At 34.1% G+C, this 27,444-nt stretch overlaps 6 protein-coding genes and 1 long non-coding RNA gene across 9 annotated transcripts; 5 read left to right on the top strand and 2 right to left on the bottom strand.

The window, feature by feature from the left end:
* The first annotated feature begins 1,784 nt into the window (after positions 1–1,784).
* LOC108210753 (polyadenylate-binding protein-interacting protein 12) lies at positions 1,785–6,969 on the top strand. The gene is made up of 11 exons (XM_017382147.2): positions 1,785–1,917; positions 2,083–2,573; positions 2,831–2,941; positions 3,052–3,096; positions 3,197–3,269; positions 3,353–3,465; positions 3,574–3,633; positions 3,723–3,770; positions 3,858–3,926; positions 6,454–6,515; positions 6,605–6,969. Exons 2-11 carry the CDS (start codon positions 2,112–2,114, stop codon positions 6,663–6,665), a joined length of 1,104 nt encoding a protein of 367 aa, XP_017237636.1. The 5' UTR covers positions 1,785–1,917; positions 2,083–2,111; the 3' UTR covers positions 6,666–6,969.
* Positions 6,970–7,360: 391 nt separating this feature from the next.
* Positions 7,361–8,048, bottom strand: LOC108213704 (uncharacterized). The gene is made up of 2 exons (XR_001805352.2): positions 7,862–8,048; positions 7,361–7,744 (listed from the first exon to the last, which is right to left on the bottom strand). It is a non-coding gene; the product is annotated as an uncharacterized LOC108213704 (long non-coding RNA).
* Positions 8,049–14,523: 6,475 nt separating this feature from the next.
* On the top strand, positions 14,524–15,048 carry LOC108211449 (uncharacterized). The gene has a single exon (XM_017383053.2). The coding sequence runs from the start codon at positions 14,524–14,526 to the stop codon at positions 15,046–15,048; it is 525 nt and encodes a 174-aa protein (XP_017238542.1).
* A 203-nt stretch (positions 15,049–15,251) lies between these two features.
* LOC108211448 (small heat shock protein, chloroplastic) lies at positions 15,252–16,589 on the bottom strand. The gene is made up of 2 exons (XM_017383052.2): positions 16,120–16,589; positions 15,252–15,825 (listed from the first exon to the last, which is right to left on the bottom strand). The coding sequence occupies exons 1-2, from the start codon at positions 16,403–16,405 to the stop codon at positions 15,392–15,394; spliced, it is 720 nt and encodes a 239-aa protein (XP_017238541.1). The 5' UTR covers positions 16,406–16,589; the 3' UTR covers positions 15,252–15,391.
* Positions 16,590–18,080: 1,491 nt separating this feature from the next.
* On the top strand, positions 18,081–20,243 carry LOC108211725 (protein IQ-DOMAIN 17). Its single transcript, XM_017383400.2, has 4 exons — positions 18,081–18,534; positions 18,620–18,964; positions 19,077–19,310; positions 19,413–20,243. The coding sequence occupies exons 1-4, from the start codon at positions 18,409–18,411 to the stop codon at positions 20,019–20,021; spliced, it is 1,314 nt and encodes a 437-aa protein (XP_017238889.1). The 5' UTR covers positions 18,081–18,408; the 3' UTR covers positions 20,022–20,243.
* A 141-nt stretch (positions 20,244–20,384) lies between these two features.
* Positions 20,385–22,528, top strand: LOC108211724 (stemmadenine O-acetyltransferase). The gene is made up of 2 exons (XM_017383399.2): positions 20,385–20,671; positions 21,048–22,528. Exons 1-2 carry the CDS (start codon positions 20,658–20,660, stop codon positions 22,354–22,356), a joined length of 1,323 nt encoding a protein of 440 aa, XP_017238888.1. The 5' UTR covers positions 20,385–20,657; the 3' UTR covers positions 22,357–22,528.
* A 1,073-nt stretch (positions 22,529–23,601) lies between these two features.
* Positions 23,602–25,536, top strand: LOC108213297 (stemmadenine O-acetyltransferase). 3 transcript variants are annotated; one of them, XM_064088696.1, is made up of 3 exons: positions 23,605–23,738; positions 23,832–23,886; positions 24,080–25,536. In XM_064088696.1, the coding sequence occupies exons 2-3, from the start codon at positions 23,849–23,851 to the stop codon at positions 25,386–25,388; spliced, it is 1,347 nt and encodes a 448-aa protein (XP_063944766.1). In that variant the 5' UTR covers positions 23,605–23,738; positions 23,832–23,848; the 3' UTR covers positions 25,389–25,536. The 3 variants fall into 3 exon arrangements, with proteins under 3 accessions (XP_017240566.1, XP_063944766.1, XP_017240567.1); XM_017385078.2 differs by having other exon boundaries at positions 23,832–23,917; XM_017385077.2 differs by lacking the exon at positions 23,832–23,886 and having other exon boundaries at positions 23,602–23,738.
* The last annotated feature ends 1,908 nt before the right edge of the window (positions 25,537–27,444 follow it).

Genomic DNA, 27,444 nt, shown 5'->3' with positions numbered 1-27,444 from the left:
TTATTGTAAGTAGGTTTGACAAATAGATTTTGTGTTTATAAATGATCTTTGAGTTTTTTGATATTAAAATTAATTATTAGAACTTGGCTTTCGGTTTATTCCATCCATTCCCGTATATCATTTTTCTAAATATGAATTCTAAAAAGAAAATGAGCGAGTTTGAGATGTGAGATTAACCCATAACCCAACTAAATTGTTTGGTTTAGTTTAACTCGGCTCAAATTAGCAAAGCGGCTTAGAATATCATCATATATAATAAACAAAATCGTTACAATATAATATTTAGAATATTTCAATGTTCATTCTTCTCTTACTTATAATTAAGAGTAAAATTAGTATAATATGTTTAAATAGTCTACTTAATCATAAATGATTAATATCAATGAGTTATAACATAATTTTAGTTGCTGGCTCGATGTAAATAATAATATAATAATTTTAAATATTTATATTGAAAAATAAATATGAAAGATATTTATATATATATATTTATGATTTATTTTTAACACATGTATGCATGTATGTATACGACTAGTTGCAGAGTATATGTATAATTTGATTTTAAAACGGTTCATGTTGGATCAAACCGAAACTAACTCATACATTATTCTCAAATGGATAATAAGCGTGAATTATATTTCGATTTTGATTCAGGAAAAAAAATCTAAACTGTCTTACAGATTGTGTGATTCAATTAGTCATCCTACTGACTAAATATGACACATAATAATGATATAATTAAGAGGTGCGGAATTGTTATTTTAACATTTATCTTTACGACGAATATTAATTTTTTATCAGAAATAGAATGGGCAAAAAGTTTCTCATGTTATCTTTTAAATAAAACAAGTGAGATAAATTCTCTTATTATTTAAATATCTATTTATTCTTAAAATATTTATATTTGTGATTATTATTAACTAACTAAATTTTATTTTTCAAATAATATCCTTATAAATTAAATTTTCAAACTATTTACATCAGTAGTATTCAACGACCACACGTGAATATTTACCTAAGTTACAATGCAAAACGGTTTTGAAACGGACCTTTCAAAGAACACAAACATTTTTTAATCTCCTGTGTTCCCCCACACACAAAAAAATACATTTAAATATTTATTTTTGAAAAAAAAGAGATAATTCAATAAATAATGGCCATACGGCATCTACAAGAATGATCGAGTCGAACAAACATAGAAAAAATTAACATGCCTGTCTTCATACCCAAGATGAGACAAATAAGCGATGTTGAAATTGACGATGGTACATGTATAGATCCTTGCTCTGTGTTCACCATCTTTTCCAAAAACTCCGTTTGAGCTATCGACCACAAATGCAATTCCCGGAAGACTTTATCTATGAATCCAGACCACTCTCACAAAAGGAGAGAAAAATCACACTCTCTCACCAGGGAGAGAAATCAAACTATAATCAAAACAAACTAAAACAATTAGATCTGCACCACGACGCTTAGGAGATAATCGATCCACTCACAAATCCAAAAAGGCCTCTGGAAGCGAATAAGAACGAAAATCGAAAGTTTCGGTGATATAGATCTAAGAAAACTTTCCCCAAAGATGGAGATTTATTAAGAAACTCAATGAAAAAGCAAGAACAATCAAAAACTAGCAATCAAACGAAAAGATTTGGGGCTTTCCACCGGAAACCGATGGAAGCCCCGTCGGAGATGAAAAGAGGATGCGGCTACATAGAAGAGAGAAAAAAAACCTAGGGTTTTTTAGTTTATAAAGACAGTCTTTTGAAATAACAGTTTTTAAATATTTATTATAAAATATAGAATATATTGAAAAAGAAAAAAGAATAAAGAATAAAGAAAGCGAAGAAAAACAAGTGAGTTATTTTTGTTCTTGTTGAGTTTCCATTGTGTAAACTGAGGATCTTTATCATCTCCAAGGTATGTCATTCATCTCCTCATTTCACATATACATACATGTTCTACACACACAAACACACACTGATTTGGTTATTTGTGTGTGATAAAGTTTGAGTCTTTTTCCTGTTTCTTGGCTCAAGAACATATGTTTTGTTTTTGATCGGCTGTGTAATTTATTTTTTACAGGAAGATATTATATAAAGAAAGATTTGATCATGGCAGTGGTTGAAAATGGTGAGTTGAATGTTAATAATTTGATGAATCAGACTGAGGTGGTTAAAATTAGTGAGCCCAAATCAAAGAATTTTGAGATGGGTGTTGAGAATGAGCTGAAAAAAGTGAAGGGTAGTGATCAGATGAGTTTGGTTAAGCTGCAGAATGGTACTAATGGGAATGGAGGGGTTCATCATCAGATGAAGGGTCAGGATGGTTTGAGGAGTGATGGTGATGGTGATCAGGATGGTGGTGATGATAGGGGGGAGGGGTTTAAGAAGGAGATGAGGGATTTGGAAGAAATGTTGTCGAAATTGAACCCGATGGCGAAGGAATTTGTGCCTCCTTCAATTACGGGGTTTGGGCCAGTTTTGCAAGCACCTCAGTTTGGTTATATTGCTGATGGGAGTTTTGTTGTGCATACTAGCTCTCCTGTTGCGGCTGGTGGGAATTCGGTGAGACGGGTAATATTAAAGTTTTGATCTTTTTCGTGTTTTGTACAGTTTCTGCCTGATTTAGTCATGTAACTTTAAGTATTCTGATGATTGTCGGTTTCTTAATCAAGTAGTGATTTTATAAAATTAGAAAACTTTCCAAATTTGTAGTGTGAGGTTAATTTATAGGTTTGGAGGTATACTTTAAAAGATTGTGTAGATATAGGAAGGACTTCATTTGTTTTGTTTCTATAGTGTAAAGTTTTGTTTTGTATTTTAATCCTCAGAAGAAGTCTGGATATAGTCATGGGAAGCGAAGGATGAATAGTCGAACTAGTATGGCTCAGAGGGAAGAGGTTATTAGGAGGACTGTTTATGTTTCCGACATTGATCACCAGGTAAGAAGTTACTGCGATTGCTTGGGCATTATTGAAATTCTATTCAAGTTCGTCTTCTTCCTTTTTGTTCTAATAAATAAATTGAAGTATATTTGGTTGCATGGGTTTAGGTTACTGAAGAACAACTTGCAGCTCTCTTCATCAGCTGTGGTCAGGTAAATTTGACATATTAATCTCAATCGTTGTAAATTCTATGCATGCTAATGAAGGAATATTAGTTTAAGTTATTCTCCTGAAATTCTTTTTGTACCAAAGGTTGTTGATTGTCGTGTCTGTGGCGACCCAAATTCTATTCTCCGGTTTGCCTTTGTTGAATTCACTGACGAGGGTAAGCTGATAAGTTTTTTTTTTCTGACACATTTCTGATGAATTGGGTGGTCTTAAATTTTGTTACGTCTGACATCTCTGCAGACGGTGCAAGAAATGCTTTGAGTCTGGAAGGGACAATGCTTGGTTTTTACCCTGTCAGGGTGCTGCCTTCGAAAACTGCAATTGCACCTGTTAACCCTACATTTTTGCCAAGGGTTAGTGGTTTAGTTCATATGGTTAAATACTTCCTATAGTTATGTAATGCTTCAATAGTTGAGAAGTAAAGTCATAGTATCTTATTGCCTTTTGCAATGTTTTTGTAGTCTGAAGATGAAAGGGAGATGTGCGCAAGGACTATTTACTGCACAAATATAGATAAGAAGGTGCCATGGAAGAACTTTTATTCGTATTCAGTTTGTTAAAATCTTTGTAAAGCATTTCTCTGAGCTCTTTTAATGCTTGTTTGTTTCAGATTACTCAAGCAGATGTCAAACTCTTTTTTGAAACTTTCTGTGGGGAGGTATGCGACTTAACTGACAAATCTAAAGGTTATAATAGCTCCGATTTTATAACTAAGTTATGCAAAATAATTTGCTGTCTGTTATAGGTTCTTCGCTTGAGGCTGCTTGGTGACTATCATCATTCTACTCGTATTGCATTCGTTGAGTTTGTGATGGTAAGTAAAAATGCCTCCTGAAATCTTGCATAAATTTGTCTTGCACGTATGGTTCCTGCAAGTAGGTGGATTAGTTGTGTGCAAAGTATTTGGTAGGGAGTCAACTTACACCAAGGTTTCTGAAATACTTGATGGGCACACTGGAGGAGATAATAAGGAGGGTTTATATAACTTAAAGCCTAGATAAACTAGTACTCAAATTGGATGATAACCCGTATTGACTGATACATTATATGATGCTGACTATAACAGAGAATGTATAATTTGTCTCAATTAATAATAAATTTCTATGGCTCGAGGCTATCAATTTAAGGAGGTTTTACTATGTAGTACATCTGTTTGTGTGACTCTTTTAGTTTGATTTCCGTTTCTGTCAAGGACACTTGACACTCATTCTTGGGCATGGATACTAAACACTCATATATGCCCAAAAGCATGTTTAATTTTTCCATATTTTATGAATCCAATACCTGGATGCTTTTAGCGGAGTCGGGCAAACCTACTTAATTGATATATATAATTTGAAGGCTGTGTGGACAGCTAGCTCTAGGCTATAGCTTCAATCCTCCAAAACACTTAGGCCATGGGTTCATACCCCCAGAAAAAGCTAGGCCACGAGTTCAAACCCCTTCATAAAAAATTGCATACTTAGAGGCCTTCACAGAATTGGCTGATGAAGAAAAATTCTGCACTATGAACAAATTTTTTTGAAGTATATTTGGCGGAAATCGATGTATTTGATATAGAATTTAAAGGTAGTTTTTTTGGGGTGGGGTGGGGGGGGGGGGGGGGGGGGGGGGGGCTGATCTCTGTGGTTAAGTGTAAATTATATATTTTGAGTTATATTTGGATCCTTATTCAGTTTTGGAGAGGAATTTGAGTTCATGGAAACTTTTGGAATTAGTATTAGACTATTAGATTATCTTTCACCATTTCACTTTTGTTTTGGATGGGATGCGAAGGGTCTATATTTGCAATTTATTTTTTTAAAGAGGGAGTGAGGATGTGGCCGTGTTGGAAAAAGAATTCTTAGTAGGACGCATCTTATTAGCGAGCACACGAAGTTTAACTGGAGTGCTAAGTTTAGCGTTTTTTTACACTCTGGAAGCTATTAATCAGGTAGACAAATATGAGTACGTTCGACCATGGTACCTCATAAACAAAGGCCACAAGCAAACACCATCCTGTCAGGTCTTGGGTGTAGCCGCAAGGCACTTCAATCATCTATAATACTATGTACAGCATGGCTGGTTTTATTTATTGTAATTAAGTTTGGGTTAATTCCTAAATATTTTTCAAAGGGTCTTTAGCTATAAAGAGAAAAATTTGGGCACTGATAAGCCTGGATTAGCTTTGCAAAATAATGACTTAGTTGAAAAACTACAGAGGACCTGGCTGAAACAGGTAAATCAGGTTCTGGTATTAGTAATGAAAAGCATAACAACTTAGCCCTAATGTGATTATGTGATTTATTCACAGCCTCATCATCAGATAGTTCGTGTTCATGTGAAACTCTACAGTTGAATTTCTGTAAATATGCTATATTATTAGTTATCAGGAAGGTATAAAGGTTCATTAACTCGACAATAAAATTATGTGAATCTTTGATAAGTTCCTGAGTATAATTTCCTTGTGCAAAATTATAAAGGTTCTAAATTTTAAAAATGCAATAAAGTATTTGACTATATTGTATTAATGATTTATTAATTTTTATTTGTCTAAAATATATTAATAAACATTTCAGAATCAATGTAGCAAACGTATGCGTTAACGTTGGTGTGTAAATACCAGTAGAGAAGGTTTTTCTGTCCTTGTATTTCATCCTCCAAATTTTATCATGTGTGCAATCTCATTTTATATTTTGTGGGTAGGTATATATGCAAAATGCTATAATGTATATTGTTCTGGTATGGAACTGAGGAGTAATCTAAGAAATATTACCTTTGTACTTTTCCTAATTATGGTATGTTATGCTGTAGAATCATATGTAGTTTAATTTCCTCGGCTAAACTTCTTAATATGACAAATTACATGATTATGAACTTTGTTGTTAATCTTCTGGCCTTGTTGTCTTAGACCCCCTCTGCATCCTTTTATCCTTATCTTCATCCAACTTTTGGGCATCAAATTATTAGGACACTTGGTGTAATAATAATTTCGAATCAAGTTCAGTGACCTGCACAAAGCATGATAAAAATCTTGCCACCAGATAATCCTTTCTATGCTTATATTTTTATGCATGGTATAAATACTTGAGCAATGACATTCACGAATGCATTAACGAGAATGATTTGGTATCTGTGTTACATACGGCAACACATCTGGATAGTGAAGAGCCTATGCTTTCACAGTTTTTGTGATGTACATGTTTTTGTGGAAAATCTTTCTTAAATAAGCAATTTTCTTACTAAATTACGTGTTAAAAGATCCCAACTTTTCTCTTCTCTTTGATGTGTTGCGTTATAATCTGTGCATTCTTGTTATTTCCAGCAAAGAGTTTATACTAACTGCATTTCAACCCATACAGGCTGAGAGTGCAATTGCAGCCCTTAACTGTAGTGGTGTCTTCTTGGGATCATTGCCAATAAGGTCAGTCATGCACTTATCCTAGTCTCCCAATTCCCCCCTTCATTTTTTTCCATTCTAATTCGGGGTGCTTTGGAACATTTTCTATGCAGGGTAAGCCCATCAAAGACGCCTGTCAGGCAACAACGTGTTCCTCGTTCTGCAATGCACTAAGTCTACCATGCAGCACTTCTAAATCAATTTTCTGCTAATATAATATCTACTTATACATACATAGATATGGAGATACTTTCAAGGTACTTTTGTCCATTCCATGCCGGCCAGTATCTCCCATCTATAGGGTTATTTATGCTGTTTCTTTATCATGTAGAGTTAGATGGAATTCCGAGGCTATAGCTGGCTTGGTTATGCTGCATGTTAAGCTAAACTGTGTAGGTTTTGTCCCAAAGTGTTATGCTTTTGGAATGTTTCTAACATGAAACTCTTTGGAAGTCTAATTTCATGGGATTTTGTCCAACTTGCTTTTTTAAAGAGCAATCATCAGGAATGCTCTTTCTTCCTATATCTGTGAAGTTTTAAGCATGTTTGTTTTTATACTCTACAAGAATTCGAGCGAGTGAAAATCTAGCTCTTCTGTGTGACTGTAGTTTGTTACGACTTGGTAAAAGATAGTAGTTGAAGAATTAGTACCTATTATTTATTTATTAGGTAAAGGCGGACTTGCCAATTGCCGTAGAGTTTTGCACCTTACTCGCCTCTCTTTAGTAGTAGTGCACTCGATAGCTTAAGTGTGGCTTCAAAGCTAGGAAGGGAGGATATTGGTAGCTTTCATATGGAAATGTTATGCTCCGAATAGGAGCTTGATATGCTGATGATGAAATCCCATGAAAATGCTCAATGACAAAATATCAGTAAAAATAGTGCTTTCCTCCAACTTCCCGAATCTTTTATACTTTACAATATATTGATTAATTTCACCACTTTATTTATTTTCCTTACCTTACACACGTTTCCTAAAACGTAAAAAGATGGATGGGCGGGTGGGAGGGAGTAGTAATCATACATGGAGTCAAGTTACGAGGCTTAACTTTAGTGGCCTCAAGTGCTTGAGCTTCAGTTGCACTCATAGCGGTTGTAGCAGCCACCTCCTATGGGGATGGCTTTATAGGTTTCTCCGTCTCCATTGTGGTGGCTGCCGCCTCCTCTACTGTAGGCACTTGCTGCAGGGTGACTCCGGCTTCCACCAACTCCTCCAGCATAGTAACTGCTGCCGTCTAAACTGGCTGTCTCAGCTGCAGGACACGGGTAGTATATTAATTAGTAGTTAACTAGGCATTAGCCAACTTAAAATTCCTGCAATTCTTGTAGAGAATAAAGAAATAGACATGAAAATAGCTTAGACTTGTTACTCTTTAGAGTAGTTTCAGCTAAATCTCGAGCTGCAACTTGTGAACTGATGAGAAAAGTAAAAGCAATGGAAAGAGCAAGCAATAGCAAAATTTTGGAACCCATTTCTGCTTCAACTCTGATTCGCGTTTGATAACAATGAAATGCGAGGGCTGAATGGTTATAATTATAAACAAAAGATTTATGCATAATGCTTTGAAAAATATTTAGTGGAAATCAATTGCCTGGCTCAAAGTCCTTATTGCTTTCATGTCATACGCATGATCTGAATTTAAACTATGAACCCCGAACGCATTAGCTGTTCGCTCTTAGGTTTGAGAGTAAGGATCGGAGAAGGACAATCATTCATTCTTAATCGTGAGCATTATATATTGAGAGACGGGGTCACTGCACACATTTTAATACGTGACAACCGTACCATGACAATATTACTTCTCACCCCGTCTGGCCATTATCTTTTCTTTTGATTTTTTTGACGCAATTTTAATATTGTTAAAAAACGTTGGACGTGTTAAAATAATATTATAATTGTAATGATTAGATATTATCGAAGAACATAAAAATACAGAAAAATATTATATTGTTAAAACATCCCAACAAATGATTGTTGGGAACCGGACTCATATCTATAAAAGATAGATTGAATTGTGAATTTAGGTCTTTCCGATACGGTCTAGAGTCCGATCTCTGTTCAGACACCGTGATGACGCAGTGGCAAACCTTCTGCTGTTAAATTCCTGTAATCATTCTGTACTATTGATGACGATACTGGATAGTAATTATAATACTTACTTTAATAATCACAATTCACAAGTTAAAAACAAATAAAAAATCATGCTAAACAAAAGTTAAGATTAAGGTTGATGATGACATTCCCAATCACATCTTATTATCAAAACAAGGTAGAATCAATTGATCATAATCACCTGACCTTTATTTATTATCAGTCAACTTAACCATTCAGATGGATGTGATTCATAAAGATATAAAGTTGTGTTCATTTGGATGAAATAGAAGAAGAGGAGAATGAAATGAAAAATTATATAGAGGGTCTATAGAGAATGAAGAAAATATGATATAATAATAATTAAATATGAATAAGTTTAGATTACTTGCGATAAAAATCGTAAAGAAACATAATGTAGAAATCTAATGAGTATTCTTTCGAAATACAAATCGAATGATTGAAATAATAAAAATAATAAACATTTTTTTATCATCAATCAACATGTTAAGATACAAAATTCATTTCATTATCAGTACATTCTATTCACGTGGATCTAACCTAAAAATTGACAATCACGACGAACTATACATAAACCAAAATTTACGAGAAGAACGTAGAGACATTGTCTTTCCAATTTTAAGAGCAAAATATTATGGCATAGTAAAATCCATAGAAGTCCAGAATCTATAAATTTCTATCTGATCATCGGTGTTTTAGAAATTCCCAATTTAACTGATTAATCCCCAATTAATTCATGGCAGACCGATTCGATTTTTAAAATTTGATTAATCCTTATTAAATTTTCTCAATCAAATATATATAATAATTTATTAAAATGAAAATACTATATGCCTTAAATATGACCAATTATTAAATTTATGATATAATTAATATATATTTGTTAATAAATAACTAATATAATAATAACTAAATATTAAATAATATTTTAATATTAAAATACATTCAATTTTCATTCCAATTCCAATTAATCTCCGATTTTCGATTAATCCTAAATCGGTGGCGCAATCGATTAAGTCCGATTCCCGATTTCTGTAACACTGTCGATCACTATCGATTTGTTTCGGTAGCAGAATGGATAAAATTGATATTTAAATAACTAATAATTATAACTAAATCAATTAAATACTAAAACTAAATGAAAATCTAGAGCAATTAAGTTTACTAAACTTGGATAATAACAGGCCTGAAACAACTGAAATTGAAGTATTCAGATAACTGGACCTTGCTAATCTCCTTTGAAGTACAACATTGACACCATTGAGACATCCGGAACCAGCACTGAGTGAAGTACCTAGGCAATTAGCATTTCAGCTTTTGATAACAGATAGATTCAGACATGAATCTCTTAGTTGGAGTAATGGATATAAAGTGAAGCTGTAAGAAACAAGATCGAGTTGCAACTTTAGTGGAAATACAAAATCTTGGTCTCAGTCATTAGCCTATGTGATCAAGACATCCTTCCTTAATGGGGATGTCCCAACATCAACATGTCCTACTTGCTGCACTTTAAACCAAACAAATCAAAGTGAATCGCGCACACAATGACACAAACATGCACAAGGAAAGAGTGCAAATTAGTTGATGTACCAGTATCAACAGAACAGAACAGATACTCCTTCTATTTTTTAATATATGACGTTTGACTTTTAAGCACACATTTTTAAGTGTTCTGACCGGCTAGTTTAAAATATTATTGAATTTTTTTTTCTGAATAAAAATATATAATCAAAATTTTAATTCACAAGAAAAATCATTTAAAAATAATAATTTTTACTATCCGGTCAACCTACCTAAAGTTACATGCCCAAGTCAAAAGTGATATCTCACTCATTTTGACAACCAAACTTCACAACCAAACTTTGTCATTAATATCTCACTCATTTTGACTCTGTTTTACATGATTTAAGGGTCTATTTTATGTAACTTTTCGCAAGGATTTAAAATATATAATTTGTTTTACAGTTTGAAATCAATAGAGAGTAGATCAAAAGTACACGAGTGTACCATAGAAAGTAAATTAAAAGTACGAGGGTACCACCGGTAGAAATCAAAAATGCGATGGTACCATTGAGAAAAGCCAATTCTATGAGTGTACCATCAAGAATTTCCCTATATTTTATAATTTAGATAATTATATCTATATCATAGTAATCTGAAATAAAATTTCATCAGATAATCAGAATTGGTAAAAATATGATTAAAATATATAATTAGTTTTTCGAAACGAGTTTTGGATACTCTCTAATCTTCCGAATCCTCAATTATTTGAAGAATAAATCGAATTGAAGAGATTTGTGATATTTTCAACCTAACCAAAAATTGAGTGGAAATCAATTGCTTTCATCACATACACATAACCTCCTGTGTATTATGTCAAATGCACCTCAGCAAAATATCACTCTCCACCTTTTTTTTTTCAGTATTCCTAGATTGAACATTAATTTTTCAATTGTAATTTTTTACCAAAGAAAAACCTAATTTTCTCGTACCTTAGAGCATTTCCGATGGTGTTGGCTATAATCATTGGCTAAAGTGAACTGTAAGACATTATGTAAAATTTGTTGAACCTGTAAGACATTGTAGTATTGGCTATATTGGTTGGTTATAATTTAAAAATAGAATGTTATTAATATTTTAGTTTGTTAAAATAGAATATATCAGTTTAATATGGTAATAAATGATGTGCAATCATCCTACAGATTTTTTAATATGGTAATAAATGATGTGCAATCATCCTACAGATTTCTTACAAACCTGTAGAGGTTCGACAAATATAGTCATCCATAGGAGGGTGGCTAAATTATAGACAACAGGTTCACGTGGTTGGAGTATGATTTTTTCAACAGGTTGGCTAGATTTTTTATATTTGGAATGCCAACTCACTTTTAGCTAAGGGGTTTGTATGGTTGGAGATGTCTTACTTTTTCTTCCGAACTACAAAATTACTATCTTAATTAAATAAACATGCTTAAATTATTGTAACTTTAAATCAATAAAAATCTACACACTACAACTCTGCTGGGGAAAACAGCACTTAACAAATTGCTACAGATTTTTTTAAAATTAATTATATATTTAACAAATTCGAAAATGGCTGGGTAACTACCAAATTTGAAATTATTATATTCTAACTTCTTCGAGATGAATGATAGGCAGTGGCAAGCATGCCGAATGCTTCCACTGTTAAAATCCCATCACTATTGTACACTATCAATGGCGATATTGGAAAACATGCATGATGCTTATCTTTAATAATTTAAATTACAAGTTGATGAAAAATAATGCAATTGTGGTATCAACAACGTCAACTTATAGATTAAGGTTGATGATGACATTGATAAAAAAAAAAGGTTGATGATGACATTGCTGATATTATTCCTGCCTGCAAATTTAAAACTTAAAATGACAAATTTCAAAAAAAAATTGCCCACTTAAATAATTTTACATTATAATTAATTTATGTGTTATTGAAAATATAATAAAAAGGTAAACATGATAGGTTATCTACTGAAATGATGATATTACTTTTTATTATAAAATATAATAAAAATAAATTAATTTATTCAAAAAATATCAGCTGATTCTAAGTTAATTTTAGCTATAAGACGGTTTTTAACCATTACACAAATAAATATCTTGTAACTTGAACTTAAAATAACTAGTTGAGAAGCCGCGCGTTGCGGCGGTCTATAAAAATTACATTAATGATTTAATATTAATATTTATAAAATAAAATAATTTTATGGTTGTCCATAAAATATATATTAATGTTTCAAAATTAATATTTGTAGGATAAAATAAATTTTATATTATAAAAATCTTGATGTAATATCAATACTAATATATAAAATTGCAAAATTGCAATATAATTCATGGTGAAAAATTGAAAATAAATTTATACACGTATTAACAATTTAAAGCACGGTGAATCTTAATTTTATTTGTGTTTTTTTTTAAAGTAATCATTTTCTTACATTGTCACCTTCCTCCAATTTTTTTGGATTGATTGAGCACAAAAACATCTAACTTAAATCCGTGAAATAGCGTCTATAACTACCCTTACTTGTAACAATTTTTATTTTTTAATACTGTATAAACAGTCTTCACTTAAAAGTTGCTTCAACGGAGCAAACAAATTATGCATGAATAATTTTTTCCTGTATACAAAGTAATTCATATAAAAATTAACAAAAACAAAAATATCCGACGAACAAAACAAATATTATAAAAAAATAACCAACAGACATACATCACTAATAGTTAATTTATTGATATCATCCATCAATATCATGTCAAGACTATATTCTTTTCCCATGTTTGGATTTGTCGACTCCCACATAACGGTCTATAACTACCTTTGAGAGAGGTAGGGTTGTGGTAATAAAAGAGAAGGTTGTGTTTAGATGATCCAAAACCCTGCAATCTATAGGAGTATTTATAGGTGCAGAAAGACTTGTGTGCTACTCTTTCCCATAATTAAATAATCGGAAACAAAATCAAATTAAAACTTTCAAGCTACTATATTCCATAAATAATCTAAAACAAAATCAGATTCTGAAACTTGTTTCCAATATACCCGAAACTAAAAAAGGTAGTTCTAATTTTTGATATTTTTTATCCAAAAATTTCAGAAAATTAAAAATATAGAACGGAGCGATGTGAGAGGCGCCACCTGCACGCCCTTCGCTTCTCCTTTATATAAGTATATTGATTTCTGATCTTTTTAAAACTTATTTGACATTGGTGTTTCATGTCACATTTATTATAATACCCCCTCTTTCATGATATTATTATTGGTATATAAAATTTTAAAATCAAACAAATTCAAGTTTGACTATAAATTATATATAATTTTAGCAATTTAAATTCAATATTTACTATTAAATCTAGAATATTTTTTAGTGACATGTTTTTGATGATTTTTGTATCTAGTAATCATTATTAATTAATAGACAAAATTAGCTAAATTTTGATTTTAAATTTTACCCCGCCTTTTTTTTGGGACAGAAAATATAACCTATTATTCTTTTCATGAATCAGTTCATTAATCCTCAATTATTCTATCATCGTTGCAAGATCATGACACTGATAAATTTGAAAATTGACTCATATTCTAAGGGAAATTAGTAGATGATTGAATCGATGGGCAAATAAAAAAGAAGCTAGTGAAAGGGCATGGGCAGAGTACTTTGAATGTTGAAAGATAACACACAAGCCATGATCGTATACTAAATTTACAATAACACACAAGAAACAACTTGAAAGATGAGCAATGCCAATGCGCAACCTTCCACTGAGCCACCCTTCTTTGCATGCGTGTTGACAATAATTACACAAAAATCTTCACTGCCTTCCTCTTTTACATCTTCTTTATTAGTATTAGTTGTTACATCTCCCCCCTTTCTTTTTCATTCCCAACCGAAAGATACTTTTCAAACATTCTCTTGCAGTCTTGCTACATTACAAAACCGCCCCATAATAGCCTAAACAATTTCAACATATGCTTAGTAAGCCTGCATCGGCGAGTGACGAAATCAAGATTTCAAAATATTTAAGATATCAATCGAAATCTTTCACTAGTTAAAAGTTAATCAGAGTTTTGACAAAAAAGAAGAAGTTAATCAGAGTTTAAAATAATTTATATATAATTTTCAAAAACTCAAAATCTCAAAATCATGATTTGAAAATTAAAAATTTATTGATTTTCGAATATAACACGGAATAATAGTCTAGACCGGCCTCCAGGTTTCCGTCACTGTGGGATACTTATATATAACTACTTCCCTTCCCAGCTACTCGACTAATCACTTGCACACAGTTTCCTCTTCTTACACTATATTATACTCCTCCATCTACATTTTTTGTACATTTCGATCTATATTTCTTAAAGAAGCTATAATATTTGCATTGCATATCATGGGAAATTGCTTACTTGTGTGCGGACACAACAGAGTTTCTTGTCTCGCAGCAGTTGAAACAAGCAAGAATGCAAATATAGTGCAGCTTCTAAAAAGTGACGGAGAGATCCTCGAGTTTTCGACACCGGTACTCGTAAAAGACGTGCTGACAAACTTCTCAGGTTTCAATATTGCTCTGGCGGAGAAAACTCCCCTGCATCTTCCTCCGGACTTCTGGTTAGAATTGGGAAATAAATACCATCTTATTCCTTCCGTTGAGACGTTAGAAACTGTTGAAGAACCTCGATTTGTCGAAAAAGATAGCGGTGTCAAGAGGATTAAAGTTGTTATAACGAAGAAACAACTGCAGGATTTGCTCTCGCAAGAAGTGTTGGCTGTTGATATCATCTCCGTGCTTCGGAGTAAAACATGTGATGATTACGACGACGATGACGAAGATGATTCTAGAATTTGGAAGCCGAAGCTGGAATCGATACCAGAAGAACACGAGACAGGTAGCTTAAGTTCTGTAATAACCAGCTAGTTATACTATCACATTTAGACTTATAGCTGAAAAGAAGATGTGTAATATTTTGATCAAGCAATATATATGTACATAGGGAAATGATATTTGCAGCATAAGTTTGGAAGTGATCAGAGACGGCTATATCCGTCCCAGAGACGGATATAGAAGTGACTCTTACTATATCCGTCCCACACCTTGTAAGAAAAACTCGGAACAATGGATAGGGGAAAACCCAACATTTCACATGATAATTTTTACAAGCCTCATCATAAAGTATTTATTCAAGATTACGGAGACAAAAAAAAAAGACCAAAATATACAGACAGATAATTAAGCCTCATGTTTTCACAAGCATCACAAATCACTCGATGTTAACATTAACCACTTTGCGTTCAACTTTAGCCTTGGGGATTGTAATGAGAAGCACCCCATTGTTGAGCTCTGCTTTGATCTTGTCTTTCTCGCAGTCCTGAGGCAGCTGAAGCCGCGAATTGTAGCTACTATAACTCTGGTTCCGCCAGGATCCATCTCCGTCGCCACTCTCTTCTTTCTTGTAATTCCCTTTGATAACAAGGACATCATCATCCTCAATTGTGACATTCACGTCTTCTTTAGAAAGGCCAGGCATGTCGAACCTCATTCGAATTTCGTTTTCGGTCTGTTGAATGTCCCAGGGAGACCGCACGTCCATTGTCCCGGGCATCAGAGATGTCGAAAATGCATCCTCGAACATCCGGTCCATGGTGTCCATCATTTGTCTCATTGTCCTCATTGGAGAAAGCGGATCCAATAAACCTATAATCACATCAAACAATAAGAACATATGCATGAACTTCCGTAACTTAACATGATATCAGAACAATAAAACATAGTAATTTTAACTTAAAATTTAATAACTTAACATGATATCAGAGCAATAAAATGTAAAATTAGATTAAACAAAAATGCACCCAACATTTTGCAACTAAACATGTAGTAACTTAACATGATATCAGAGCAATTAAACGTGTCACGTCATTGCTTAGTATCTAGCCACTTAACATGATATCAGAGCAATAAAACATCACGTTCTTGGTACTTAGTACTTACCGAAAGGCGAGATACTGGGTGCCAAAGGCCGTGATCGTTGTTGAACGGAAGTTACCTCGTTATTGTTCTGTGGACTGGAAGTACGGTGAACTTCTACCGCACTCTCTTTACCATCTCCTCCATCTTGAGCAGCTTGAACCCTAGTTTTTCGAGGCCTTAGCTTCACATTGTGAACGAAGCTAGAAGGTTTCGGAAAGAAAACAGAGCTTTTCGGAGAAGTTTTAGAAGAAGAATGCGAAGAAAGCAAAGGAGAAGCCATGCAGCCCAGGATTGCCTTTGAAGCCATTTACTCTGTTTCTTCTTTAAACTTGTTACTAGTCAATAAAATTTTGGATGTTGATTGTGTAGTGTGATTGTTTAGCACTTTGAGTTTTTTTGATGATGAAAAATGGTGTTAGGGTTTATATAGATACACATGTAAAATTTGTAGAGAAGACTAGAGAGAGTCAAGAAGGTTGAGGATGAGTCTTGAAGACTCTGGATCCTGTTGTGATGGACATAGTGAAGTGAATCTTGTCAACTTCCGCACCTTAACGGCGTCGTTTTGGGACTGTTTATTGGTTTATACTTTATCCAGCTTCGTTCTGGAAAGATCGTGAATGCCCTCAACAAGTCCCATGTTTTGGCACTATTTTCTCGTTAGTTATTTAATAATAATGCAGTTTCTTTCCGGAATTCTTTGAATAATTAATTTGTATGTATAAAAAATTGATATTTAATTTCTCAAATCTCGGATAGTAGAATTAGATTCAGAATGTGGTATGGCAAACAATATTTTTTTCGTTCTTTCCATTTATTTATAAATGGACTGAACACATATGTTAAGATTATGTACAAAATTATAAAAAAAAGAAGAAAAAGTGAATAAAATGATGGTATTTAATTTAATGTATAAATAGATTGATGTAGTTATGATAAAAAATATATATATTGAGGTAGTTAACTTTATTATATATTTTTTGTTTTTGATAGATTTTAAAATGTATAAAATTGTAAAGTATATTAGAAAAAATTATAAAAAAGATTGTTGATTTTACCGACAGCAACCCACAAAATTTTACTTTCATCTTAGTTATTTATAAACATAATTTTTTATATTTAATCTACGTTCATCTGTCAAGATGTCACCGTCATACATTGGACACCTGTGGCCGTTTTAATTTATTGCATATAACATAAATATTCATTTTGTATACTTACACGTAATAGTTTCATCACGAGACGAAGTGTTGGGCATTTAGTTAAGTGAATAATCACACAAAACAAATGAATAAATATTTACTGAAAATATTAATAACAGCCTCAAAAGACTTGCCAAAAGAATAAATCAGAGAGACTATAACTGTGCTGCTGTCAAAGTTGCAAACCAGATCTTTTGACACATGAAAAAAGCCAAAGACTAAATTCAAGACCCTGCTCAACACTTCTTTACTAACACCTTGCTCCCGAGTTTTAAAAAGGGAGGAAAGCAAGTGAAGAGGAAGGAAAGTTATCTAACTTTCACTCGTACTCGTGCTCCCGAGTTTTTTAAAGGGAGGAAAGCGAGTGAAAGTGAGTGAAAATATAGTATACTTTCACTCTAAAACTTTCACTCCAAAAATGGGATGAAAGTGAAAGCACACTTGATTTCACTTGCTTTCTCTCCTAAAGAAACTCGGGAGCAAGGCCTAAGGCTGCTAACATGCTAAAGGAGCTCATGCACAATGACCATCCACATTTTACTAACAGTCATTATTCATACTGTTATCAGTTGAATTTCAGATCAATCATTCCCGTATGCCCCACTCGGAAGTAAAGTATGATAATCGCGATGTACCTAAATCCAGTGGCGGAGCTAGGTGCTAGCATACTATTATAAAACTGAGAATTTGAAATGACATGTCATTTGAAGTCCAAAATTTGAAATGAAATACACGTCCCAAACGCAATCTGATAGTATTTACATATCGACAATTCTGAAAATATGATTATGTTTACGAGAATTTGCCTTTGCAGATTGCAGGTACGCAGAAGAATATTACATCACAAGTGTGTGACAACTAAATGAAATATGGCTGCTCATACCAACTCATTTTTACTACTTTAAGTGACACAGCATTCTCATGACAGCTCCTATTCCTCCTCAAATAGACATAAGAGCACAGTCTTTGAGGTTTCGATGTCCCAGCTGACACTGATCATAATGCTTTTTGTTAGTGCATCCTTTATAATTGTTGCTACTGAGTTTAAAGCTTAAGACCTTGTGCTCAGACAGCTTTGGCCTCAAAACCTGATATATGCAACTTTGCTATGGGAAAGAATAACACCTCTGGAGGACATTCATTGCTAAACGTCGTAAAAAAGGCTTTCGGGTCTCCTACAAAATCCACCAAATCAAGCAGGAGTGAACAACATGAACAAGAAGCTGATGAGAAGGTAATTATAACCACGCGTTCAGACTGTTTATTTAATTACGTTGAACACTATTAGTTATGGACTTATCTCATGTTTGTTTCCGCAGAAAAGAGGAAAGCGGATGTGGATTTTCAGCAAACCATGTATTTATGAAACTACAATTCAGCACAGTGAATCAGCAAACAGTGGGACTGCTGCCACTTGTTATCATAGTTGTTCTAGTAATGCCAGTTCGCGGAAGTTGGCTGTGAATGATGTGAGGCCGAAGGCTGATGATTTGAGTCACAGACGCGCTATTGCATTGGCTGTGGCAACCACAGCAGCTGCTCAGGCAGCAATTATGACTGCTCAAGCAGCTGCGGAAGTTGTGAGATTTGCCAGTTCTTCAGAAATTGCCAGAAAATATTGCAATGCAGCCGTGGTTATTCAAACAGCATTCAGAGGCTATCTGGTAAATGATGTATTTGTGTCCAAATAGCTTTAGTAGGGTACTGGAAATGATGCATTTTACGCGGTTTTGATTTTTCTAATTTTTTATTATAAAATGACTATGGTTTTCTTAGGCAAGAAGAGCACTGCGGGCGCTTAGAGGAATTGTGAAACTACAGGCTTTAGTCAGAGGACATAATGTCAGGAAACGAGCAAAGATGACACTCCGATGCATTGAGTCTCTTGTTCGAGTTCAAACTAGAGTTCGTGATCAACGTAGGAGGCTTTCTTATGAAGGCAGCAAAGAATCTACATTCGGTGTATCCATCAGCTTGAGGGAAATTCATGTTGCAAACAGGAAATCTCAAGTGAGTTAAAATTTGTACTAGCTCTAGTATATATTAGTATGTGATTATAACACTTTGTGCTTATGTACCTAGTTTTCGTGTTTTGACCAAAATTTATGCCAGGAAAAAGAAGAAAAAAATTATGGTTGGTCAGAATATTGGGAAAAGATGAGCAGAAAATCTTGTGATAAAAAAGATCCTATAAAAACTGTTGAAATCGACACTGCTCAGTGTTATTCTTACCGAGTCCCAGGTTCTGTTTGTTCTCCCATGCACAGAAGAGACAGAAATCTCTCTAGTCCCTTCCCTATGACACCAAGTCCGTGCAAAACAAAACGTCTTCAGGTCCATTCAGCCAGTCCTCGCGGCCTAAAAGAAGGGAGGAATAGTATAATGGCTCAAACACCAACATTAGGCTCAAGCTACCACAGAATGTTCAGACATGAAAATGGTGTTTCAGCTTCAGTGCCAAGTTACATGGCAGCCACTGCATCAGCCAATGCTCGGATCAGGTCTGAAAGTGCACCAAGACAGAGGCCTTTGACGCCAGAGAGAGAAAATGTGAGTCATGTGAAGAAACGACTATCGTTCCCAAGTCCTAAAGCAGATGTTTATGGTGTCATGAGTGACACAGAATTAGAGAGGAGGCTAAGTAGTCCGAGTTCTACACGAGGCATGCAGTTTGGAACAGGGAGAAGATCAAGCACAATGTTGCGCAAACAACCTTGGTGAAGACTTATAATTAATGCAGTTTGGTTAATCTGTGTGAACTTTTTCTGGCCTTTCTGAGAATTAATCAGTTATTTTTAGGTGGAAGTCTAATCACAATAATTTGTTGGGATTTTCCTCTTACTGTTCGGATTTTGTGCTCTTTCTTTTTGCATGAGCTTAGTGTGTGAACTGTGTAGTCTTAGCAGTTGTCTGGAGAAATTTTAGTATGTGATTTGCTGTTTACTTGACTGCTATAATATACAGAACAAGCAAGTAAAAATCAAGATTAGTGGTAGCTGTAGGGACAACATGTTTGATGCTTCTAGATACACCATCATATTACAATTTACGAATGCCTATCACAAGTGTCCTTTCTGGAAATCAAAAGGGTCCTAACAAGCATTTTAGCAGGAAAAACACGATTTCATCGACGATGCCAAAGAAAGGTTAATGAATTAGTTTTTGTTTCGAGTAATAGTATGGACGGTGGCCCTCAGACTCTAAAATACGGAAAAAGAAGGGTGACAGCAAAATCTAGGGAGGGGCTGCTTGAAAGCGAAGTAGATTTCATCTTAAACACTGTCAGTGTTTAGGATATCTATATATAAACTATGCTTTACAGCTTAGTAATAACGAGCAGATCAAGCATATACTACAATGGAAGAAGCAAGGTACATGAGATTCGAACTACTTACTATTTGTTTGTAATTCAGCTAATTAATCTGAGAGTAAAGAATGTTATGTTACAAACGCTGATAAAACCAGGGGAGGGCCGGGAAGGCTGAAGTCTCGCCTGACCTCCAAATGCTAGTGTAAAATATGTATTTTACTCCCAGGCTCCGAGCTGATCTTAAGAAATTAATGTTTATTATATTTCATATCTCAATTATATTATCTCTGCTCAGATATTAGGAATCCTATTTCTGCCACTGGTCACAGATAATATGCGACAACAATTAATAGGCCTACCCTTTTTTGCAGGTCTTATCTATGAATTATATACGCCTGTTTTGTTTCATTACTGAATTAACTTGATTGATCATGCAGTTACATGGAGGAAATGGTTGTTCAAATTGTTTCAAAGGAGAACATTTTACCAGCTGCTTCAACACCAGACTCCTTGAAAGAATTCAAACTTTCTGTTCTTGATCAAACTCAAGTTAAGCTTTATGTTCCATTGACGTTGTTTTATCATAACAACAACACTAGCGATCTCGATTCTGTAATTTCAGATAAATCAAAACGTCTGAAGCAATCATTGTCAGAAACCCTAACCCGATTTTACCCTTTTGCTGGAAAGGTTCGAGATGATTTTTACATTGATTGTAATGATGAAGGAGTTCACTACATCGTGACACGAGTAAATGTCAGTCTCCCGGATTTCCTGAGTAAATCTCCAGGAGATGAAATGATCAAACGTTTAATTCCAGCGAAGGCCAGAGAATCGCCTCTAGGAAATTATGTTCTGATAATTCAAGTGAACATATTCAGTTGTGGTGGAATTGCACTGTGTACTTGCATTTCCCACAAAATTTTGGATGGAAGTACTTACGCGTTGTTCTTAAAAGATTGGACAGCTGCAGCCAGAGGATCTTCTTCGGAAATTGTACATCCAAGCTTCACTGGACCATCATTGTTTCCTCAAATTCCATCTCTATTGTACAAGTGTCCTATTGACTTCAGTAAAATTAACTTTCCTTCCCAGAGGTTCGTCTTTAGTGGTCCGAAGTTAGCAGCTCTAAAGGCCGAAACCAAGGTCTTAACATCAGAATGTGTCCCATCTCGATTTGAAGTTGTAGCAGCCTTGTTATGGAAATGTGTTGCTAAAGCTGCTTCCAAATCATACGAAAACTCTCTGGGAAAGCCTTTTAACTTGGGGGTGATCATCAATCTTCGCGGAAAGAACTGTGTACCAAAAAACTCTGTAGGAAATCTTGTTTGGCTTGGTTTAGCACAATGCAAGCTTTCCCATGAACTAGATCATACGACATTGGTCAATCAAATAAAAAAGTGCAAGGCACAAATCAATGACGACTTTGTGGAGGCTTTAAAGGGAGACGATGGAACTCCAACTTTCGTTAAAATTGCAGAAATGATAACCTCTGAGGAAACATCTTTCTCTGTTTGGATCACGAGCATGTGTAACATGAGTCTCTATGAGCTTGATTTCGGATGGGGAAAACCGGCCTGGTTCTATTTTTGCAATTTATATTTCACGAATTTCATCTCCTTATGTGATACGGGAACAGGTGGTGGGATCGAAGCAGTAGTTTCATTACGCGAAGAAGAAATGGCAGTGTTTGAGAATGATCCGGAGTTGCTTGCTTACGCTTCAGTAAACCCTGCGCTTCTATGAGGTTTAATAACTTGGTATTTGGTAGTTCCGATGTTCCATTGAAACGGTGTTTCGTTTATTAATAAGGAGTATAGATACTGTGTTATCCTACTTAGAACAAAGAACAGATGATCCAGCTTAGTATGCAGTGATCAGCGCTGAGTATGTAATAAAACAATCTATTTCTAAACAACGAATGCATTAGAGCATCTCCAACCATCTAAAGCCCTTGGCTAAAAAGTGAGGTGGCATACTTAAAATAAAAAAATTTAGCCAACAGCTCCAAAAACCCAACTCCAACCATGCTCAGCTGTTGTCTATAAATTTAGCCAACCTCCTATGGATGGCTAAATTTGTCGAACCTCTACAGGTCTGTAAGAAAATCTGTAGGAAGATTGTACATCATTTGTTACCATATTGAACTGATATATTCTATTTTAACAATTTAAAATATTAATAACATACTATTTTTAAATTATAGCCAACCAATATAGCCAATACCATTGAAACAAAATGTCTTACATGTTCAGCAAATTTTACATAATGTCTTACAGGTCCAATTTAGCCAACGATTATAGACAACGCCGTTGGAGATGCTCTTAGCTTGAATAAAAGTTATATATGGAAGGAGATGAATTAAATATATGAAAAAACAGTATAACTATATAAAAAAGAGGAAAAAAATGAAATAAGGAAGGAGATGAGTTGAGTAACTGGCAGTTTATTAGATTTATGGAGTGTGTTCAATTTTTTAAAGATTTTGTCATTCTTCAAAGGAAAATGATATATATCTCAAAAATGTTTCAATTTTTTTTTTCAAATCTAATCCACAATGTATAGTTGGTTCAATTTACACTAATAATAATCATAATGGGATTCCTGTATACACATCAACCACCCAATTAAAATTAGCCATTTGCTATAGCACTATTAATACAGGTTATCTAATTCGAATTTTGAAAATGTATTTAAAAACTTGTCATAACCTTTTATTTTAATATTTGATTATGTGAAATAATTCTTTATTTTTGGTAGTGTTCAAACAGGCCTAATTGAACAAACGAGTATACATGAACCAAATGCAGAAAATCTTTCCAAATCATGTTTGCCGACTTGTACTTTACAAATATCTATGAGTGATTTCTAGAAATAAAAGGGGTCCTGCTACTTTTAGCAGAAAAAACACAACTTCATCGACTATGCTAAACAAAGGTTAATAAATCAGTTTTTGCATGGTGGCACTCTTAATTTGACTCCTTTGACAGCAAATGCAGGGAGGTCCTGCTTAAAAGCCAAGTAAAATTCATCTCAGACACTGTCAAACGTTAAAACAAATCTGAAATACTACAAAACTTGGTAATAACGAGCAGGCCGAGCATATATACTACAATGGAAGAAGCAAGGTACATGAGATTCAAAATACTTGCTATTGTTTGTAATTCGGCTAATTAATTACAAGAAATTTAAATACGTCGGTCTTGAACACTTGACTCCAGGTGAGATATATTTATAAATGCTGCAAATGGGGATAAAATCGGGGGAGCGACTAGGGTGAAGTCTTGGCTGACCTCCACGTATCAGTGTAAAAAATATATTTTAGTCCGGAAGATATTAAGAAGTTAATGTGTAGAATATTTCAAACCGAATAAATATATGCATCCACTGTTAGTTAGAACAGGTTTTATCTGTGACTTAAATATGCCTGTTTTGCTTCATTACTGATTTAAGTTATTTGATTATGCAGTGACATGGAGAAAATGGTGGTTCAAATTGTTACAGAGGAGAACATTTTACCAGCTGCTTCAACACCGATCTCCTCGAAAGAATTTAAACTTTCGGTTCTTGATCAAACTCAAGTTAAGATTTATCTTCCACTGACGTTGTTTTATCATAACAACAACACTAGCAATCTCAGTTCTGTCATTTCAGATAACTCAAAACTTCTGAAGCAGTCATTGTCAGAAACCTTAACTCGATTTTACCCTTTTGCTGGAAAGGTTCGAGATGATTTTTACATTGATTGTAATGATGAAGGAGTTCATTACATCGAGACACGAGTAAGTGTCAGTCTCTTGAAATTCCTCAGTAAATCTCCAGGAGATGAAATGATCAGAAGTTTAATTCCAGCCAAGGCCAGAGAATCACCTTTAGGAAATTATGTTCTGATAATTCAAGTGAACATTTTTAGTTGTGGTGGAATTGCGCTATGTACCTGCATTTCTCACAAAATTGTGGATGGAACCACATACACATTGTTTATGAAAGACTGGACAGCTGCAGCCAGGGGATCTTTTTCGGAAATTGTACATCCAAATTTCACTGATGCATCATTGTTTCCGCAAATTCCTTCTCTATTGTACAAAAGTCCTGCTGATTTCAGCAGAAGTGACTTTCCATCCCAGAGGTTCGTGTTTAGTGGTCCAAAGTTAGCAGCCTTAAAGGCCCAAACCAAGGTTTTAAGATCAGAATGTGAACCATCTCGATTTGAAGTTGTAGCAGCCTTGTTATGGAAATGTGTTGCTAAAGCTGCTTCCAGATTAGATGAAATCTCTATAGGGAAGCCTTTTAATTTGGGGGTGATCATCAATCTTCGCGGAAAGAACTGTGTACCAAAAAACTCTGTGGGAAATCTTGTTTGGCCTGGTTTAGCACAATGCAAGCTTTCCCCTCAGCTAGAACTGATGGAATTGGTCCATCAAATAAAGAAGTGCAAGGCGGAAATCAATGATGAGTTTGTTGAGGCTATAAAGGGAGACGATGGAACTCCAACTTTTGTTGGAATTGCAGAAAAGATGACATCTAAGGAAACATCTTTCTCTCTTTGGATCACTAGCATGTGTAACATGGGTCTCTATGAACTTGATTTCGGATGGGGAAAACCGGCCTGGTTCTATTTTTGCAATTTATATTCCGAGAATTTCATCTCCTTATGTGACACAGCAGTAGGTGATGGAATTGAAGCAATAGTTTCCTTGAGCAAAGAAAATATGGTGGTTTTTGAGAATGATCCGGAGGTTCTTGCTTTCGCTTCAGTGAACCCTGCTCTAATATAGAGCTGTCTCTTATACTTGTTTGCTCTGAACCATCTAATTCTCCCAATTATCAGGAATTACAAATGTCCAAAATTAGCCTCGTTCCATGATTAGTATTTGTTATGATTCTGTTGTAATGTTTCTTTGTTTTCAATCTTATTACACAGTACTATTAATACATGCATGCATGGTCATGAAATAGGAATTTGTTGTCATAATAATTAAAGGCTACTAATCTCTACTGCTTGTTTCGTAATAAAAGCTACTGTACTTGTTCTCTGAAGCACTGGTGCAATTGTATGCACTGAAGATTCATCCTGCTCTTGAAAGCAAGTTCCAAAAAGAAGATCCTTCTAAGTGGGTGTTTGGGAACAGAACTTCTGGGCTTAAAAACTTGAAAGCGGACTTCCTTTTTTTTAACGTCCGTTTGGCAAATATTTTGAAGCACTTAATTAAACTAAAAGAAATCCAACAAAAAAGCTACAAAACCTAGCTTTTTTTTTTAGACTTGACTTCAACGAACTCGCAGATCTCTCTTTCGGCGGTGCTATTCCCCCTCTTCTTTTCAAGCTCTTTCCGTGTGGCTCAGGCTACCACAAAATTAAAATGTTTGGAAACGAAAATGGTCCCGGAGCATGAATGCCAAATTACATGGCAGTCACTGCATCCGAAAGTGCACCAGCACAGAGGCCTTGACACCAGAAAGAGAAAATGTAACTCATGTGAGGAGATGACTATTCTTCCCAGCTCCTACGGCAGATGCTCGTGGTGTCATGAGTGACACCGAATTAGAATGGAGTTAAGGAGCCCAAAGTTCTACGTGGCTTGTGTAAAAGATCCAAGCACATCGCTGATGAGAAGACAACTTTGGTGAAGAGCTGCTAGTGGTTAATTTCTGGAGATGTTTAATACTTCCTCAATTTTTAAACACTGGTCGGTTGACTTTATTTTTTATGAGTCCCGTGCCAAGCACGGGATTATATGAATTTTTTAAGTTTATTACTTATTGGAAATATAATATTTTTGATATAGTTATTTAAATTATTATTGTTGAGATACAAAATTTATTATGCATTAACATATTAGTAATATTTAATTATGTTTAAGTTTTATTTTTCAAAATAAATATTCTCAGGGTACATGTTCTTATATGAATCTATTTTAAAATGGTACGTTTTATTTTATTTAAATCATTATGTTGTTTATGATTCTAGATAGATGGGGAAAAAATTCACCAGCATATATAGCGCCCGTTTGGATACCACAAAGAAGTGCTTCTTTTCTCAATAAGCCAACTTCTACTTTTCTTGACCGTGTAAAAAGTCGAGAATCACTTATAAAAAGTTGGGAATGATAGCTTTTCTTTCGGAACTTCTACTTCTTTCCCAAACACTTTAATCACTTATAAGTCTTAACTTGTTTCTCACTTCTTTTTCACTTCTTTTACTTTAAGCAAGAAGCACTTATTTTAAGTTCAACCAAACGGCCCCATAAATTGGCTGTGAGTGTATTCAATCTTTAATAAAACTCAATTTCAGTTCATAATTGTTTTAGACGTCTAATAAATATTATTAAATGCAACGCTAATTGAAGTTCTTGTAGATTTAATATTGATGGATATTTGTCAAATTAATATAAAACTATAACAGATATTATAAATTAAATGAATTTAAAATTAATTTATTTATAAATTTTTTTGACAAAGTCTTGTAAACCTCTTTTTATGACTATAACCAGAGAATTCACAGTAATTTTATTCTCATCGGAATTTGCGTTTGTCATGGTAGTGCTACCACCCCCTTTCCGTTATTATAATAATATTATAATATCGTGAAGAGTAGGACAACGTTAAATTACATGATAATAACCAAATTTTGATAGTTCGGTATATGGTACTGATGTTCTTCCACTAAAGGAAAATTTCGCATATTAATAAAAAGTATATGTATGGATAATATCGATCTGGCTATTAATATCAATATAAACCTTTATTTATTTGAATGCTGAAATATGATAGGAGTTTTACAGAGTTGTTTCATAAATTAAATTGTTTGAGTTTAAAGAAATTAAAATAAAT

Source organism: Daucus carota, chromosome 3, assembly GCF_001625215.2.
Source record: "Daucus carota subsp. sativus chromosome 3, DH1 v3.0, whole genome shotgun sequence".
Lineage (NCBI taxonomy): Eukaryota > Viridiplantae > Streptophyta > Magnoliopsida > Apiales > Apiaceae > Daucus > Daucus carota.
This window is presented reverse-complemented; position numbering and strand designations above follow the sequence as displayed.

Bases quoted from the DNA above. Each gene is read 5' to 3' on its own strand.
- LOC108211448 (XM_017383052.2), bottom strand. From the start codon at position 16,405: ATGGCTTCAAAGGCAATCCTGGGCTGCATGGCTTCTCCTTTGCTTTCT. The intron at 15,826-16,119 runs GTAAGTACTAAG...ATGTGATTATAG, and splicing joins ACCCAGTATCTCGCCTTTCG to GTTTATTGGATCCGCTTTCT.
- LOC108211725 (XM_017383400.2), top strand. From the start codon at position 18,409: ATGGGAAAGAATAACACCTCTGGAGGACATTCATTGCTAAACGTCGTA. The intron at 18,535-18,619 runs GTAATTATAACC...TTGTTTCCGCAG, and splicing joins AACAAGAAGCTGATGAGAAG to AAAAGAGGAAAGCGGATGTG. The intron at 19,311-19,412 runs GTGAGTTAAAAT...AATTTATGCCAG, and splicing joins TTGCAAACAGGAAATCTCAA to GAAAAAGAAGAAAAAAATTA.
- LOC108210753 (XM_017382147.2), top strand. From the start codon at position 2,112: ATGGCAGTGGTTGAAAATGGTGAGTTGAATGTTAATAATTTGATGAAT. The intron at 2,942-3,051 runs GTAAGAAGTTAC...GCATGGGTTTAG, and splicing joins TTTCCGACATTGATCACCAG to GTTACTGAAGAACAACTTGC. The intron at 6,516-6,604 runs GTCAGTCATGCA...TTTTCTATGCAG, and splicing joins TTGGGATCATTGCCAATAAG to GGTAAGCCCATCAAAGACGC.
- LOC108211449 (XM_017383053.2), top strand. From the start codon at position 14,524: ATGGGAAATTGCTTACTTGTGTGCGGACACAACAGAGTTTCTTGTCTC.
- LOC108213297 (XM_064088696.1), top strand. From the start codon at position 23,849: ATGCTGCAAATGGGGATAAAATCGGGGGAGCGACTAGG. The intron at 23,887-24,079 runs GTGAAGTCTTGG...TTGATTATGCAG, and splicing joins AAATCGGGGGAGCGACTAGG to TGACATGGAGAAAATGGTGG.